The sequence below is a fragment of the Pygocentrus nattereri genome, chromosome 18 (assembly GCF_015220715.1).
Source record: "Pygocentrus nattereri isolate fPygNat1 chromosome 18, fPygNat1.pri, whole genome shotgun sequence".
In the NCBI taxonomy this organism is placed as follows: Eukaryota; Metazoa; Chordata; class Actinopteri; order Characiformes; family Serrasalmidae; genus Pygocentrus; species Pygocentrus nattereri.
The window spans coordinates 14,623,665-14,638,832 of NC_051228.1; the positions used below are offsets into that span (position 1 = coordinate 14,623,665).

Below are 15,168 nucleotides of genomic sequence, written 5' to 3' on the forward strand. Positions count from 1 at the left end.
AATAATTCGTACACTTTAAAACCTGAAAAGTATATTTTTACAACCACATCACTAACCTTGCTGTTTCAGCAATTTAACAAAAGACTTGGACCTAAATTAGACTTAGATCATTTAATATCTATAATACAATATTAACATGTATGTTGTTGTGCAGGACTGAATGACTGCCTGGCCTTGTTGGGTATTTGATGAAGTGTACGAATGAAAACCAAGCTGGAATGAGGGACAGTTAAATGCAGGCTACAATGACAGTAAAATTAAGGTGGATTTTCACAATAATTTTATATAAACTAAAAGCTCTAAAGATGAAAATATGGCAATTCATATATTTTTTTACTTAATGAAATGCTGGAACTAATATATATATATATATATATATATATATATATATATATATATATATATATATATATATTTTTTTTTTTTATAGAATTGGCTGACAAGGAGTAGTTGCTGTTGGAAAGGTAAGCCTTTACCTGAATTAGTCTTTAGTTTGTTAAAATGGGAAGAACTCAAATCTTTAAATGCTTTAAAAACATGCATTTTCCCATTAAAAACATTTGGATGATACTTGACTCTGTTAACAGCTTCTCTGAGAGCAACAGTGCATATGAGTCTGATAAGATGGATTTTGTTTAACTTTATTGCTCTGATCCTTTGGCCATGGTAGGAAATATAGCCACTGTATCCAAATATGTCACCAAAAATTAATATTTGCTTATTTCATCTTAAACTCTTTTGATTTGCATCATTTTGCAAAGTTTTTTGTGTAGTGCTGTTTGCATCCTTGTAAAAAAGCAGCTCAGAATTAGAGTGTTCTGTTGTGTTTATCCTGTGTTACTTTGTTTTTATGTCTGTCCCTCCTGTTCTCCGTGTTGGCTGTATGACTCTGGACTGTTTTGACCCTGACTATGAATTTGCCCTTAATAAATCTTGCTTATCTCAGCGTATGTGTCCACCTCATCATCGCTCCACAGCGTTACAGCCATAGTATATAATTTGTTATTTTTATACTAAGCAGAACATTGAGTGGTCCCTAAAAATACCACTCCCATCAAAAGAGAAATATTTCACATCTTTCGTCATTTAAACATTATGTTCATTGATATACTTCATTTTAACATATCCTCTGTAAATATCATTCACCATGACATTATAGAGATATGGATTAATATTATAATTAATATTCAAACCTAAATGCAACTTTGGTGAAAGCAGGATGGTTACATTAAAACCACAACAGGGGAACAACATTTGCGAAATTTTTACTATGAAAGCTTTTCCTGCTCACCATGGACTGGAAATGGAGAAGTGTTGCATTACTCTAAAAGTTTTCTGGACATTCCTAACCACAGTTAGAACAAGTGAAAACTTTTGTGATAGTTTAAGATTTTAAGATGATGGGGGCAGGCGGGGCATGTCCTCTCTGCTTTTAGAAATGATACAAGACAATATACATATACATGGGATCATTGTTTTCTACAGTTCTTTACTGGACTATGATTATTTATTGACTTGTAATAAAGGGTTTTTAAGAGCAGTTCTTATTTCTGCCTAAATACCAACACAGGTAGTATTATTGAAGTTTTTTGCTAAAAAAATTATGCAATCAAACATTTTTTTTATGTTTCAATAATTACAAATAAAGCATTAGACATTATTATAACTATAATTGTAGGTTTACTTTGTTTACCTAGTTCTGCATTTGATTGGCTATATGTAAGTTTTAGTCTCCCTTCTTGGTCACCCTTCTTTTGCAAACAAAATTGGGAAATGTGTGAAACTGAGAAACTTGTGAAAGAAAATGTCAAAGCTAATATATTGCAGAGTATTAACTCACTTCATTTTAACATTTTAACTTTATGACCATTAAAAGTCAGCTTTTCAGCTAAAAACAAAAAGTTAAAATAATTTCTAATCACTTGCCCAGAATGTTTCTTTAATTTTGGAAAGTATATTTCACTAAAAAAAAACAAAGAAATCTTACCTATATATTTTCTACTGCAAAGGGGGTTTAGACAGCAGGGGGCAGGCATTATTGTATATACTTTAGGTATAGGAAAATACAAAATATTTAACAATTTATTCCTCACTGATTATTTTCCCTTTCTTTACTAGAGATGACTGCATGTTAGACTGAAGATCAATGCTTAGAATTTAGCACACTCCGAGAGCGTTTTCACACTTGGACCATTTCAGTGTGTGAAGTGGACTGCGACCTCTGAGTGATGGTATATTATGCGTATGGATCATTCTACAGAAACATCTATTTTTGTGCCCCCAGCGTTTACAGATATATTACACTTAAAAAACAAATAAAGTAATACGTTATTTTAATAATTACACATTCTTCAGCCGTCAATTTAGCAGTATTGTTTTTTAAATCAAATCAATTATCTAGCATTCCAAGCACCACAGAAGAGCTTGTCCTCACAGGGATGTGTTAAGGTTGAGGCCATATTTTAAAGAAAAAAAAAATCTGAAATTTTAACTACAATAATCTATACATGACTATGAAATATATAAATTAAATGACTTTTAAAAAAAGGGAAAAGATGCAAGAGCCCACATGAATTTATGTATTAAAGGCTCATGCTGGCACGCAATGCAATTTTAAGTTCACTTTGTGAACACAAAAACAATTGAGGTCACTTGCTGCACATTACGCACATGAATTTCCTTCCTCTTTAATCCCTTTAAAAGAAGCAGCAGTGAATTGGCACAGCAGGGAAGAGCTGAAGGACTACAGCTAAACTACTTGAATAATTTATTCAATTTATTGAATAGTCTACTAACCACTGGTTTGTATCTGAAGGGTTTAACTTATTATTCAGTTTTGTTTACTTTTTTAAAAGAAGTATTAGTAACTAAAATCCTACTGTGGATTTAAAAATAAATGAACTAAAGATCTAATTTTCTTTTACTTAAGGAATTGTTGGAATTAATATCCTCATGTTTATTATTTTTTATAGAAATGTCAGACAAGGATTTGCTGCTGTTGGAAAGGTGAGCCTTTTCTTCTTTTTACTCCGTTTTTTAGGGTAACTCAGTTCCAAGGGGTAGTGGTTGAAATCTTGCCCATACGAAATGGGACAACCCACAAAAAAACATGTTGCTTCATTAACAGGCTACTAGCAGTGCTCTGTAAGCGGCCCAGCCCATCTTCAGTGTTAGCAGACAAGGGAATAGTTCAGCGACCTCGCTGCTGTGCTTTAGTTACATTTAGCGCATCATATGCTTTCAAAGAGGGGATAAAAGACAATTATTTACTATCATCCACCTCTAATTCTTTGGTGATGAAAAGCTGAAGTCAGATATTCACCAGCTTCTTGTTTGAATGTTCCCGTTCCACCTTAAATGGTGCAGCAGTACCAGTTATGCGATTTTTAAGTCACATATCTTATTTTTTACTCCACTACATTGTGTGAAATCTGTCGTTCCTTTTGGTTTATGTGTTAGTGAACTGATAGAACATGTTCTTCCTGACTTTGTGGGTAAAAATATGAACACAATACAGAAATATGTGCACATATGCAGTTCTGACTGGCATGTGTCTTTTTCTGAGTTTATACAAATACTGTTTCCACCTGAACTTTGCTTTGCTTAGTTATTTAATAGCCACTTGGTTCCTGATGGAAACTTGTTTGCCTTCAGTGTTTTGTGCTTATGATAATTTTAGGTCTCTGGTCTGTAAAGAATTTCCCCTTCTCACAAGATCTAACTAGATTACATGTAAACGTTTGGCTGCTTCTGCTTGGCGATATCATCCCTTGATCTGTTTTTCGTCCATAACACGGCGAGAGAGTTAGATTTAATGTACCTCCCAGTTGAAAAAAGTCATAGAACCCATTACAAGTGTCTGTCAGTTCCTGGTGGTTTTCAGTTGCTAATGGTATTCTGTGTTGATATCACAGTGTGAGGGATTCAAATCATTCAACTGGGTGCATTTCAGCAGTATTGTGTTTGTTTTTTCTGCGAATGAACCCTACATTGTTTTATCGTCGTAGTTTTATTTTGAAAGTTTCCATATTGAATGACCTTATTATCAGTATGACAGCGTTTATATGCATTCAGCGTGACTCTTTTTGTCTCTTGTTGTCCGTGGTTCGCTGTTTTGTGGGGGTGGGTGCTGGAGCCTATCCCAGCTGTCATCAGGTGGAAGGCTGTGAAGAAAATGACCATAATATATTGAAACAACATTAAACTAAGATAAAACGATAGGTATTTTAATTTTTAATCTTGAAAGTAATTACAGTTGTGCGCTTCTTTGGTTGCTTATTTTGCTTCTTTGGTTGGAGCAATCTTGCCGGTTTTTATTTTTTTCTCATAACACTCCATTTGGAGTGAGCCTCTGAAAAACCTTCGTTTTGAGGGCCATTGGGACACCCTAACCCTAGGCATGAACGCAAAAAACAGAGGGCTAAGGGCTAAGTGGTAGGGGTAAGGGATGAAATAGGATTGGGCCTGAAAGTCTTTACTGAACTGCTGTAAATAAAATAACACTGTCCTGAATGTATATGGAGTTAGTTTGTTGTTTGTTTGTGTCTTTTCATTAAGATAGTCCCACATTCTATGCTAAGAATGATTCTGTGCTTAACAGCTTCTTCGAGAACGACAGCGCATTTGAGTCTGATGAGACAGATTTTGATGAAGTGGATTGCTCTTATCCATTGGCCATGGTAAGAAATATATCCATCATCATCATTCATCGTTAATCGCCTAGTCCAGATTTGGTTGCAGTAGCAGTTGAGAGAGCAGAGAAACCCAAATGACCCTGTCCACCACAATTTCCTTTAGCTCATTCCTGGGGACCCCAAGCCACTCCCAGACCAACTAAGAGATATAATCACTCAAGCAGGTCCTAGGACAACCCTGGGATCTTGTTCCAGTAGGCCGTGCCTACTGACAGCCCCACAATATCCAGAGCCTTAACCATCTCCAGATGAATCTCATCCACCCCTTGCCTTGCCAATGAGGAGCTTGCCAACTACCTCAGTGACCTCCACCAGGGAAATGGAGCTTGACATGCCAGAAGCCTCTGGCCCTGACTCCCATGAGGGAGGCATGTCTCCTGGATTTTGAGTTCCTCAAAGTGCTCTTTCCACCAACCGACAATACCATTATTTGAAGTCAGAGTTTCTCCACCCTTGCCGAATATAGCTTGGGTGCCCATCCGGGTCATGGGAGGAGTTTGGTGAAGCCATGGAAAAAGATTTTCGGTCTGCCTCAAGGAGGTTCTGGACAATAAATATATCCAATATATCAAAGTATGTCTCTAAAACATTTGCCTGTTTCAGCTAGAACCCTTGGTCTTCAACACGATTAACGTAATGTTTTGTTGTGTTTGTTTTCAGAGTGGCAGATGCAACTTGCACAATGGGCTATGGATTGAAATTTCTGATCAGCCGCACAGTATGAAGCAAGTGGCAAACGTAATAATTGCCTCCCACAGGTTCAAACACACTCAGAAATTCCAATCCACAGAATTCACCAACCATGAGCTGTTCAACATCATCTTGGAGAGTATAATTGAAGGTGCAGTAAAACTCTGTTTTTCTGCTTTGTTTAGCAGTCCAGCCTTCTTCTTCTTCTTCTTCTTTCGGCTGCTCCCTTTAGGGGTCGCCACAGCGGATCATCTGCCTCCATCTTGCCCTATCTACTGCCTCCTCTACTTTTACACCAACCATCTCCATGTCCACCTTCACTACATCTTCACTACCTCTTCTCCTTCTACCCGGCAGCTCCATCTCCAACATTCTTTGACCAATATATTCACTATTCCTTCTCAACACATGTCCAAACCATCTCAACCTGGCCTCTCTGGCTTTATCTCCAAACTGCTCCACCTTCACTGTCCCTCTGATCTGCTCATTTCTAATCTTGTCCATCCTTGTCACTCCCAACGAAAATCTCAGCATCTTCATCTCCGCCACCTCCAGCTCAGCCTCCTGTCTTGAGCCACAGTCTCTAAACCATACATCATAGCAGGATGCACTACCTCTAGTGACCTCTAGTCTTTGTTTCCCTCACAGAGAGTGCAGTGACAACGGTACATTGTGAATCTTTAAAGACTTACAACAAGCAAGATAAAGTCGTCCAGTGTTCTATGTGTGATGGCTTAAAGAAGAGCCTGGTGCAGTTCCAAGGTGGTCACACCCTCTTAGCAGTCACTCTGAAGGCTGGAAACAGTAGTCGAAGTGGTAAGAGTCTCCATCAGTGTAATCTGTTTAAGTCTTACTAAGGCCTAATCTAAGTCTGGAAAATGGTCCTTGTATCTCATTTTCTTTACCTTTATCTTTACCTTCCTCTTTTGAATCTTGGCTTCTTATGGCTCCTTCTCAATCAGTTTTTCTTTGCTAATGATTTCTCCGTTATAAAACCTTGTAGGCCAGTTTAAATAACATTGATTTTAACTGTTTTCAACAGTATCAATCAACCTGTCACCCTACACTACTCCAAGGTGTGGAGCCACCGTTGGCCTGCCAGTGTGTTTGGGGATTGCGCAGAGCGACCTGTACCTTGCATGTACAAATGTTTCTGGAACTCCTAGTCTTAATCTAGAGGCAAGTGAGGCAAATGACCATTTGACAAAAACCCATTCATTGTGCTTAAACAGCCCAGTTCATTTGACAAAGTGCATTTTAACATGCATTGAATCAGCATTAACTAATTCTTTGTGTTATAGGTGGTGGAGGACAAAGAGGCGCTGAAGACTATCTATGAGAATGATGACATGGAGCGTTTCCTCTTTCGCCGAAAAGTTACTGCAAAATCGATTAACACCTTCGAATCAATTAAGTACCCAGGCTGGTTCATCAGCACTGCTAGGAATGAAAACATGCCAGTGGATATGTGTGTTGAGGAGGATAGCCATCGTCAAAAAGTGTTTTCACTCCACAATCAGAAAGTAATCTAAGAATCAGATTTCATTTGCAATGCTAGCTTTCCCTGAAGTATGTACTAAGTACAGTTATATATCTGGAGGCTTATGCTATGTTTGTATATTTCTCAGTTAGAGATTCCTGACTGGCAATCATATCTTGTCTCAAGAAATAAAAAGTTATAAAGTTATAATTTTAAGCCAGGAAAATTCTGGTGTTGTAACGTCCAAGATGTTTTATACATACATTATTATTTATAAACTCTATTTGACTTTGAATGTATTTGAATGTATTTATATTTGTAAAAAAATTTGTTTTCATGTTAATGCTTACAATGAAATAAAACTAACAAATATTCATGTTGTCATTGTTTTTTACCAATGTATTTGACATGAAAATGTCCACTTTCGTGCCAATGCTAACAAATAGCAATCATCATCAATACAGTGAGGTGTGAATGTATGTTCTGTAAAGTGATTTGAAGCTTCTGATCCTCATGACAATTCCAGCAATGGGTTAAAGTTGTAAGCACTTTCAGAGTATTTAGTGAAGCAGTTCTGGTTCTTCTGTTATTCTACTTGACATTTTGGCACTATTTAGAACCATTTACCTTATACTTTTTAGGACCATATACAACGCATACTCCATCAATGTGAAAGAACCTTTTAACCATGCAAAGACCCCTTTTATCATGCAAATGGTTCTATGAGTGTCCATGGTTCTATACAAAACCATTGTCTTTACTAATGAGGATAATCTTTTTAGGAGTGCACTTCACTATTTGTGTTTTTCTAATATATTCATTTTAAAAAATTACGGATTAGCTTTTAATTCATTATGTCTTTAAGAGTATGAAAAACGTGAATTCAGTTAGGTGTGTGCAAACTTTACTGCTACCGTACTACCCTACAAGAAGAGTAAACAAGACAATGTCTACGTGCGTGACCGCAGCAGTAAAATAAACAGACGTCTTTGTGACGCAGTAGTCTATTTTTGTTTCAGAGCATGGCTATTCAAGTTGTACGTGTGTTATGTGTGCTGTTGCTTACAAAAAAGGAACATTTACATGGCCGATGTTTGCTGGAGTGTATTCAAGTGCACATCTAGTACTGAGAAATGGATGTTGGGGTTATTATGTCACAGAGGCAATTTTAATGAACCAAAAACTGCTTATGTGATATCAACATCATACAGCTTTTGGCAAGATCAGCAACTTCCTAACACTAAGGGAACATGGAATTTCCCCATAAGAACACAAGTTTAAGTGGTTGAGTGGAAGCAGAACAGAAAATGAACAATAATCAAACATACACTGAAAGTCAGTATATCAATGAAGTCAGTATATCAATTGGCAGACATTAATTCAATTAATTGTGAGTGTACAAATGGAAGAATAGGCCAAAATGCTTGATGTCTGATGGTCCTTATTATAATACATGATCTCAATCTATTATATAATACAATACATTGCATGGCATTATTGTAAGGAGTGTAAGGGGACATCCATGCTATTTACAGAATGAATTGCAAAACAGAGCACTTCCTCCTTACTTCCTTCCACCTCTACACACCAAATTCGGTCAGATCGGAAATGAGCAAAGACTTTTAGAAACAGCAGTATGATAAACTATGTACTATACTAATTAAACATTTAATTAAGTGCACAGAAAATAATGTTGATTAAACATGAATTATAATTTTTGAATGAGGCCTAAAATAATTCCATAACATGTATGCGATGTACATATTGCCATTTCCAAACTGATGTTACAAGCATGAATGAACCTTTATAACATTAACAACTGAAAGAAAACATTTGTAACAAGAACAAAAAGTTTGAAAAAAAGCTTGAAGTTGGTTTTAAAGTCAACCATAACTCTTGCACTTGTTTTTCAGTCATGTCTCAACTTACTATAATGCCATGTTTCACCTCTTCCTCCCACCGCTACCAAGTGAAAACATACTCCCTAATAAGACTCATGAGTAGTGTTTCATGTCATGCCATATTATCAATTCTAAGTCCAAGTAGATTTCTCTACTGAAAAAATGAAGGAACTTCTTCAAGAACTATAGGTTCTATTTGTGTATAAACCCACATTGGTATGGGAACCTCAACACACTGCTCAAGATTTGAACTATTATCATAAATACTTCTAATACATGAAATTGAATCTAATCTCTGCATCTCTATTCTCAAGACACTTGAGAAAACTCCTATATCTTAATCGTAACATTAGGTCAGTTCATCCTCCGACCATTTCCCAGTTTTTAAAATGTCTTCCACTGAGGATATCCCGAAGATTTCAGATCCTGATGACATACATTCCATGTATAATTCTAGCATTTCCAATATATTCGATAGCCTTGCCCTTTTGAACAACAGGTAGGTACTGGCCACTCAACCCTCACCATGGTGTAGCTCTGAACTCAGACAGATAAAGACCATTAACCAGCATCTTGAACATCACTATAAGAAAACTGGGCTTATTGTTTATTAGGAACCTTTTGCTGAACATTTGCATTTGTATTCAGGGATGCTCTGAGTCATCATGCTACTTACTACTCAGCCATCTTTAAGGGCTGTAACAGGAATACTAAAAGGATGTTTACAACCGTTAATAAGCCCATGAAACATCAGAATGTGAGGCTTTCCTACATTTCTGTAAAGACCAAGTTATTAAAATATTCCCTTTCCTTACACTTCCCTTACAGCTGGTTTTGTTTCTACTGCCCTTAAAAGAGCTGTCATTGATACCTAGCCTAGCCTTGATACATCTATTTTTGATAATTACAGGCCAATCTTCAACCTTCTGTTTTTAGGGAAAGTACAAGGAAAAAAAGGAGTTGCTATGCAGCTTCAGGCATTTCTGTGAGAACATTGTCCTTATGAGACCTTTCAGTCTGGTTTTCGTACATTTCAGTCACTGCCCTGCTGAAAGTGGTTAATGATCATCTTCCTGCTTAAAATTTTTCTCCTTCTTGAAATTAGCACTGCTTTTCTAGACTTTAAATCACCACATTTTTTGTCTTGTCTTTCCTCTGTCTGCATTACTGGCACATCCCTTTAGTGGTTTAGGTCGTATTCCACTGATAGACAGCACTTTATTACTACAGGTAAACACAAATCTTCTAAATAACCATCCTATAATTACATTAGCAACCCTTTACTTGCATTTAAATACAAAATACTTTTTATTACTTTCAAAGGGGAACTCCACTAATTTTGTAAAATTACTTTATCATTCAACATTTTAGATGTAAATAAAATCATTCAGAGTGGGTTGGTGTAAAATGTGCCTCTATTGAAAAATTTTTGTTTATCATTGTAGTATTAGGAACCGGACATTGTTATGTCTACATAACAAATATCAGGCGCAGTGGGAGGCTAGCACTGTCACCTCACAATGAGAAGGGCATGGGTTCGGTTCCCCATCTGTGCCTCTTTCTTTGTGGCGTTTGCATGTTCTCCCCACGTTTGCACAGGTTTCCACCCATAGTCCAAAGACATGCAATCAGGCCAATTGGACATACTAAATTGCCCCTAGGTGCCCCTAGGGCAGAGGCCTTTAATTAAAATTCAGGTCCAGATAGAGAAAATATTCTCAAGCAGAGTTGTCTAAGTTATTATGATTTAATGTCATATACTGTTCACTGAAGTAGCCTAGTAGGTATGTCAACTTCTTTCAACAACTGAATGTCAAACTAAAACAAGGTACAATTCATTAATATTTCAACAACATTTATTGTCAGTTTTCTCTTAGTCACTTTCTTCTCTGACTGCTATTTCTCGCCTCGTCCCTCCTCACTTGAGTGCTCATTGTAATGCACAGATCTGAATGGCTGAGTAGCGTCACTTGTGATATTCACAATGCATGCAATTGGTCTGTGAGCCTCCCGGGCGCTATGTAGGTACCATAGTGACTGGAAAAGTTTTTCTGATTAAACTAGAACCACCCTATCAAAATTACATAATTCTCCATAGCTATTGGTTACACATCCAGGTCCACATAGGACAGCATCTGGGTCAATGGTCCCCCTGTTAGTGACTTATTCCCTAGGGTCTTTCTCCCTTTTGACTAGCACATTAGGTTGCACGCATTAATCTCAGTTGAGAATGTGGTTTGTGAGGAAACACGTAAGTGATCTTGGAGTAATAGTTCATGTAAAAATATGTTTTAGGCCAAAACTTTATAACAAAACTATCACAAAACAATGTCTCAGGAATCAAGCAAAACATTCAGAACCATTTTGTGTTAGAATTTACCAGGATGTGGTTTTTAGAGCCATTCAATACTTCAGATGTCTTGTTTACATCCAAACCATTGAATGAGTAATTTTTGCTCCCCTTGTTCCCCTTTAAGACGTTACTTTGTCTGGCACCTGTTAAACTTTAGCTTCCCCTGCTGTACATCCCTTTGTGTAAGCTCAGGTCTGCCAGATTTGGGCTGTTGGTTGTCCCCCAGGTTAAATTGTCTTCGTGGGATCACAGGTCCTTTAGTGCTATGACTCTCTGGGATTCCTTGCCCCAACACAATAACTGCTCATCCATTTCTTTTAAAACTGAATAGAAAACTTTTCTCTCTACTTATTACTACTTTTCTATTTCAACTTCATAGCAGTGTTGTAGCCTATGTATAAATGTACTATCCTTTTTTTATTTTATTCTTTTGATTTATATTGTCTTTGTCTTTTACTGTCTTTATTTTGTTTTTCTCATTATGATCTACTATGAAAATTAGTTTTTTTTGTTATTTTAGCTATTACTGTACATGTTTGCTGTGTTATTTGCTTTCCTTTACATCCTCCCTCTTGTTTTGTTTTCTTTATGATGTTCTTGTGTTTTTTTTTTGTTGTGTTTTTTTGTTGCCTGTTTTATTTCATACTATGAGAATTTGTATGGGGGAAAACTTATTGCACTATGTATATGAATATAAGAAAATTAATATGGCAATGGGATAAATAGATTTTGTTACATCATTATCCCTGCGACCCTGAGGGAGAAGCAGCTTAGAAAATGTGTGTGTGTGTGTGTGTGTTACATCATTATCATGGGAAAAAAAGAAGAATGAAAGAAGAATATTCATTATTAAAATATGCATTTATTGTAGTACATAAACATTAGAAATATTCCCTGTCTGCCATTGCGTCTCTGTGCTGTTTGTGTTTTTGCTTTGGCACTGTATCCCTACAGTTATTCTGTTAATATTTCTAAAATAAAAGTTTTAAAATTATAATATATGCAATAAAGATTAAAATGTCCACAAAGTTACTTGCTTTATAAGGTAAATATCACATTCATAAAGTCAGTGATGCTTATGAAACCTCTGAACTGAAAAGTAGGTGTGCAGATCTTGTTAAATTCATAAACCACAAAGCTATGAAGACATCTGTTCTTAAAACAAATTAGGAAAGTAATACATTTAATACAATAATTGGTTCAGAAAGCGTTTTGCTTTGCATTTTTCTTACAAAAAAGTTTAGCATTTCACTGTGCTGCTTTAATTGTTTTATGCAGTACCTAACTGTAATTACTTTAATCTCTCCAACATCTATCATAAACTGATCACACACACATCTTAACCATCGCTGCACATCTGTGCAAATTCTTTAAATCTTTCATTCTTTGAATTGGTCTTATGAGACCCCAGTCTTGGCATAATTTTAAGTAAGCTGTCACGGTTATATAACAATCACCATGACTTCTTATCAGTTTGGGCGTTACATTTATTCATCAAGAATGCACTGCTTATGATTAGGAGATGATTTAGGGGGAGAACATGCAAACACCACACAGAGAGGACTGTGGTCGCCCAGCTGGGGACTCAAACCCAGGCCCTCCTTACTGTGAGGTGACAGCACTACCCACCACGCCACCCATGAAACACCACAGTGAAATATTTTAACTGTTCAACCAAATTTGATTGCTGTACTTTGAAAATTCAAGTATTTACAAAATCTGTGAATTTTAATGGGACGACTGATGAATGAAAAATAGGATAGATAGATAGATAGATAGATAGATAGATAGATAGATAGGTAGATAGATAGATAGATAGATAGATAGATAGATAGATAGATAGATAGATAGATAGATAGATAGATAGATAGATAGATTCAAATTTCAGCAGTTTCAAATATCTGCAGTTGTCAGAAATTGTGGGAACCAAAAAAGACTAAAAACTAAACATGGTTGAACCAAAGTTTCCTTGTTTTGTGATAGTATATCACTGTTGTTGGAGCAAAACCCCATATCTCCAAAATGATAACTTTACAGAAGAGGGAAAAAACACACAATGTAAAGGACAACAGGCACTTTCAAATTATGACATATGAGGGTTTTCTCTGACAGCAGTGATTTATTCTGGTTGTGTTTGGTGTGGATTTTTGTAATGGATTGATGTTTGGTGTGCTGATGTAATAATTACAGTTCTCAGTAAAGCTCTTTTTTTAATAGTGAAAGCATGGAATAGAAGCCTATTTATTTTTACTAATACTAAAAAAGCAAGTTGACTTAAAATCTAATGATATTCAAAGAAATAGATTACATTTTATATGATCACAGAGGTCCATATACCATCATATCTCCTTCAGTAAGCTGTTTTAGGGTTTATAAAAGTCCTAGAGTGACTTCTTGTGGTATGTACTAGGTATTGCATCCAAGTCCAAGATCACTATAAGTTAAAAAGCAAATGTGATGTAAATTAATAGCAAAATTAAAGGGACAAAAGAAGAAAGCATTCCATTATTTACCAAGAGAGGCAAAAGTAGCTATTTGGGTTCTTGTTTGATCTATCTATCTACCTATCTTTGTATTTATCTAGCTAGCTAGTTAGCTGAAGGTCTGTATATTCAGTATTCTAACAAATGACTTAAATATTTGGTCCCACAAAATAGCAATTAATTATTCAGAACCTGGAAATTTACAAACATTATGTTATGATCTATTTCAATTTAAGGCATTAATAGAAAAAATGATAAACCATGTATACATAAAATGATTCATTTAAAGGGTTTTTTTTTTTTGGGAGGTGTTTGTCCCAAACCCTTACCCCTTTCAACTTGTATATGTATATGTATATGTATATGTATATGTATATGTATATGTATATGTATATGTATATACAGTGGGGAAAATAAGTATTTGATACACTGCCGATTTTGAAAGTTTTCCCACCTACAAAGAATGGAGCTGTAATTTTTATCATATAGGTACACTTCAACTGTGAGAGAGAGAATAAAAAAAATCCAGAAAATCACATTGCATGATTTTTACATAATTAATTTGCATTTTTTTGCATGAAATAAGTACACTGCTCAAAAAATAAAGGGAACACTTAAACAACACAATGTAACTCCAAGTAAATCAAACTTCTGTGAAATCAAAGCAACACTGATTGACAATCAATTTCACATGCTATTGTGCAAATGGAATAGACAACAGGTGGAAATTATTGGCAATTAGCAAGACACACTCAATAAAGGAGTGGTTCTGCAGGTGGGGACCACAGACCACTTCTCAGTACCTCTGCTTTCTGGCTGATGTTTTGGTCACTTTTGAATGGTGGTGGTGCTTTCACACTCGTGGTAGCATGAGACGGACTCTACAACCCACACAAGTGGCTCAGGTAGTGCAGCTCATCCAGGATGGCACATCAATGCGAGCTGTGGCAAGAAGGTTTGCTGTGTCTGTCAGCGTAGTGTCCAGAGGCTGGAGGCGCTACCAGGAGACACGCCAGTACACCAGGAGATGTGGAGGAGGCCGTAGGAGGGCAACAACCCAGCAGCAGGACCACTACCTCCGCCTTTGTGCAAGGAGGAATAGGAGGAGCACTGAGAGAGCCCTGCAAAATGACCTCCAGCAGGCCACAAATGTGCATGTGTCTGCACAAACGGTTAGAAACCGACTCCATGAGGATGGTATGAGGGCCCGACGTCCACAGATGGGGGTTGTGCTCACAGCCCAACACCGTGCAGGACGCTTGGCATTTGCCAGAGAACACCAGGATTGGCAAATTCGCCACTGGCGCCTTGTGCTCTTCACAGATGAAAGCAGGTTCACACTGAGCACATGTGACAGACGTGACAGAGTCTGAGATGCCGTGGAGAGCGATCTGCTGCCTGCAACATCCTTCAGCATTACCGGTTTGGCAGTGGGTCAGTAATGGTGTGGGGTGGCATTTCTTTGGAGGACTGCACAGCCCTGCATGTGCTCGCCAGAGGTAGCCTGACTGCCATTAGGTACCGAGATGAGATCCTCAGACCCCTTGTGAGACCATATGCTGGTGCG

At 36.9% G+C, this 15,168-nt stretch overlaps 1 protein-coding gene across 1 annotated transcript; it reads left to right on the forward strand.

Moving 5' to 3' along the window:
* The first annotated feature begins 2,732 nt into the window (after positions 1-2,732).
* LOC108425220 (interleukin-1 beta-like) lies at positions 2,733-7,153 on the forward strand. The gene is made up of 7 exons (XM_017693723.2): positions 2,733-2,801; positions 2,973-3,006; positions 4,601-4,679; positions 5,355-5,535; positions 6,033-6,200; positions 6,427-6,563; positions 6,686-7,153. The coding sequence occupies exons 2-7, from the start codon at positions 2,975-2,977 to the stop codon at positions 6,914-6,916; spliced, it is 828 nt and encodes a 275-aa protein (XP_017549212.1). The 5' UTR covers positions 2,733-2,801; positions 2,973-2,974; the 3' UTR covers positions 6,917-7,153.
* Positions 7,154-15,168: the final 8,015 nt, after the last annotated feature.

Coding starts and splice junctions, on each gene's coding strand:
- LOC108425220 (XM_017693723.2), top strand. CDS start 2,975: ATGTCAGACAAGGATTTGCTGCTGTTGGAAAG. Junction 5,536..6,032: donor CTTGGAGAGTATAATTGAAG/GTGCAGTAAAAC, acceptor TTTCCCTCACAG/AGAGTGCAGTGACAACGGTA. Junction 6,564..6,685: donor CTCCTAGTCTTAATCTAGAG/GCAAGTGAGGCA, acceptor TTTGTGTTATAG/GTGGTGGAGGACAAAGAGGC.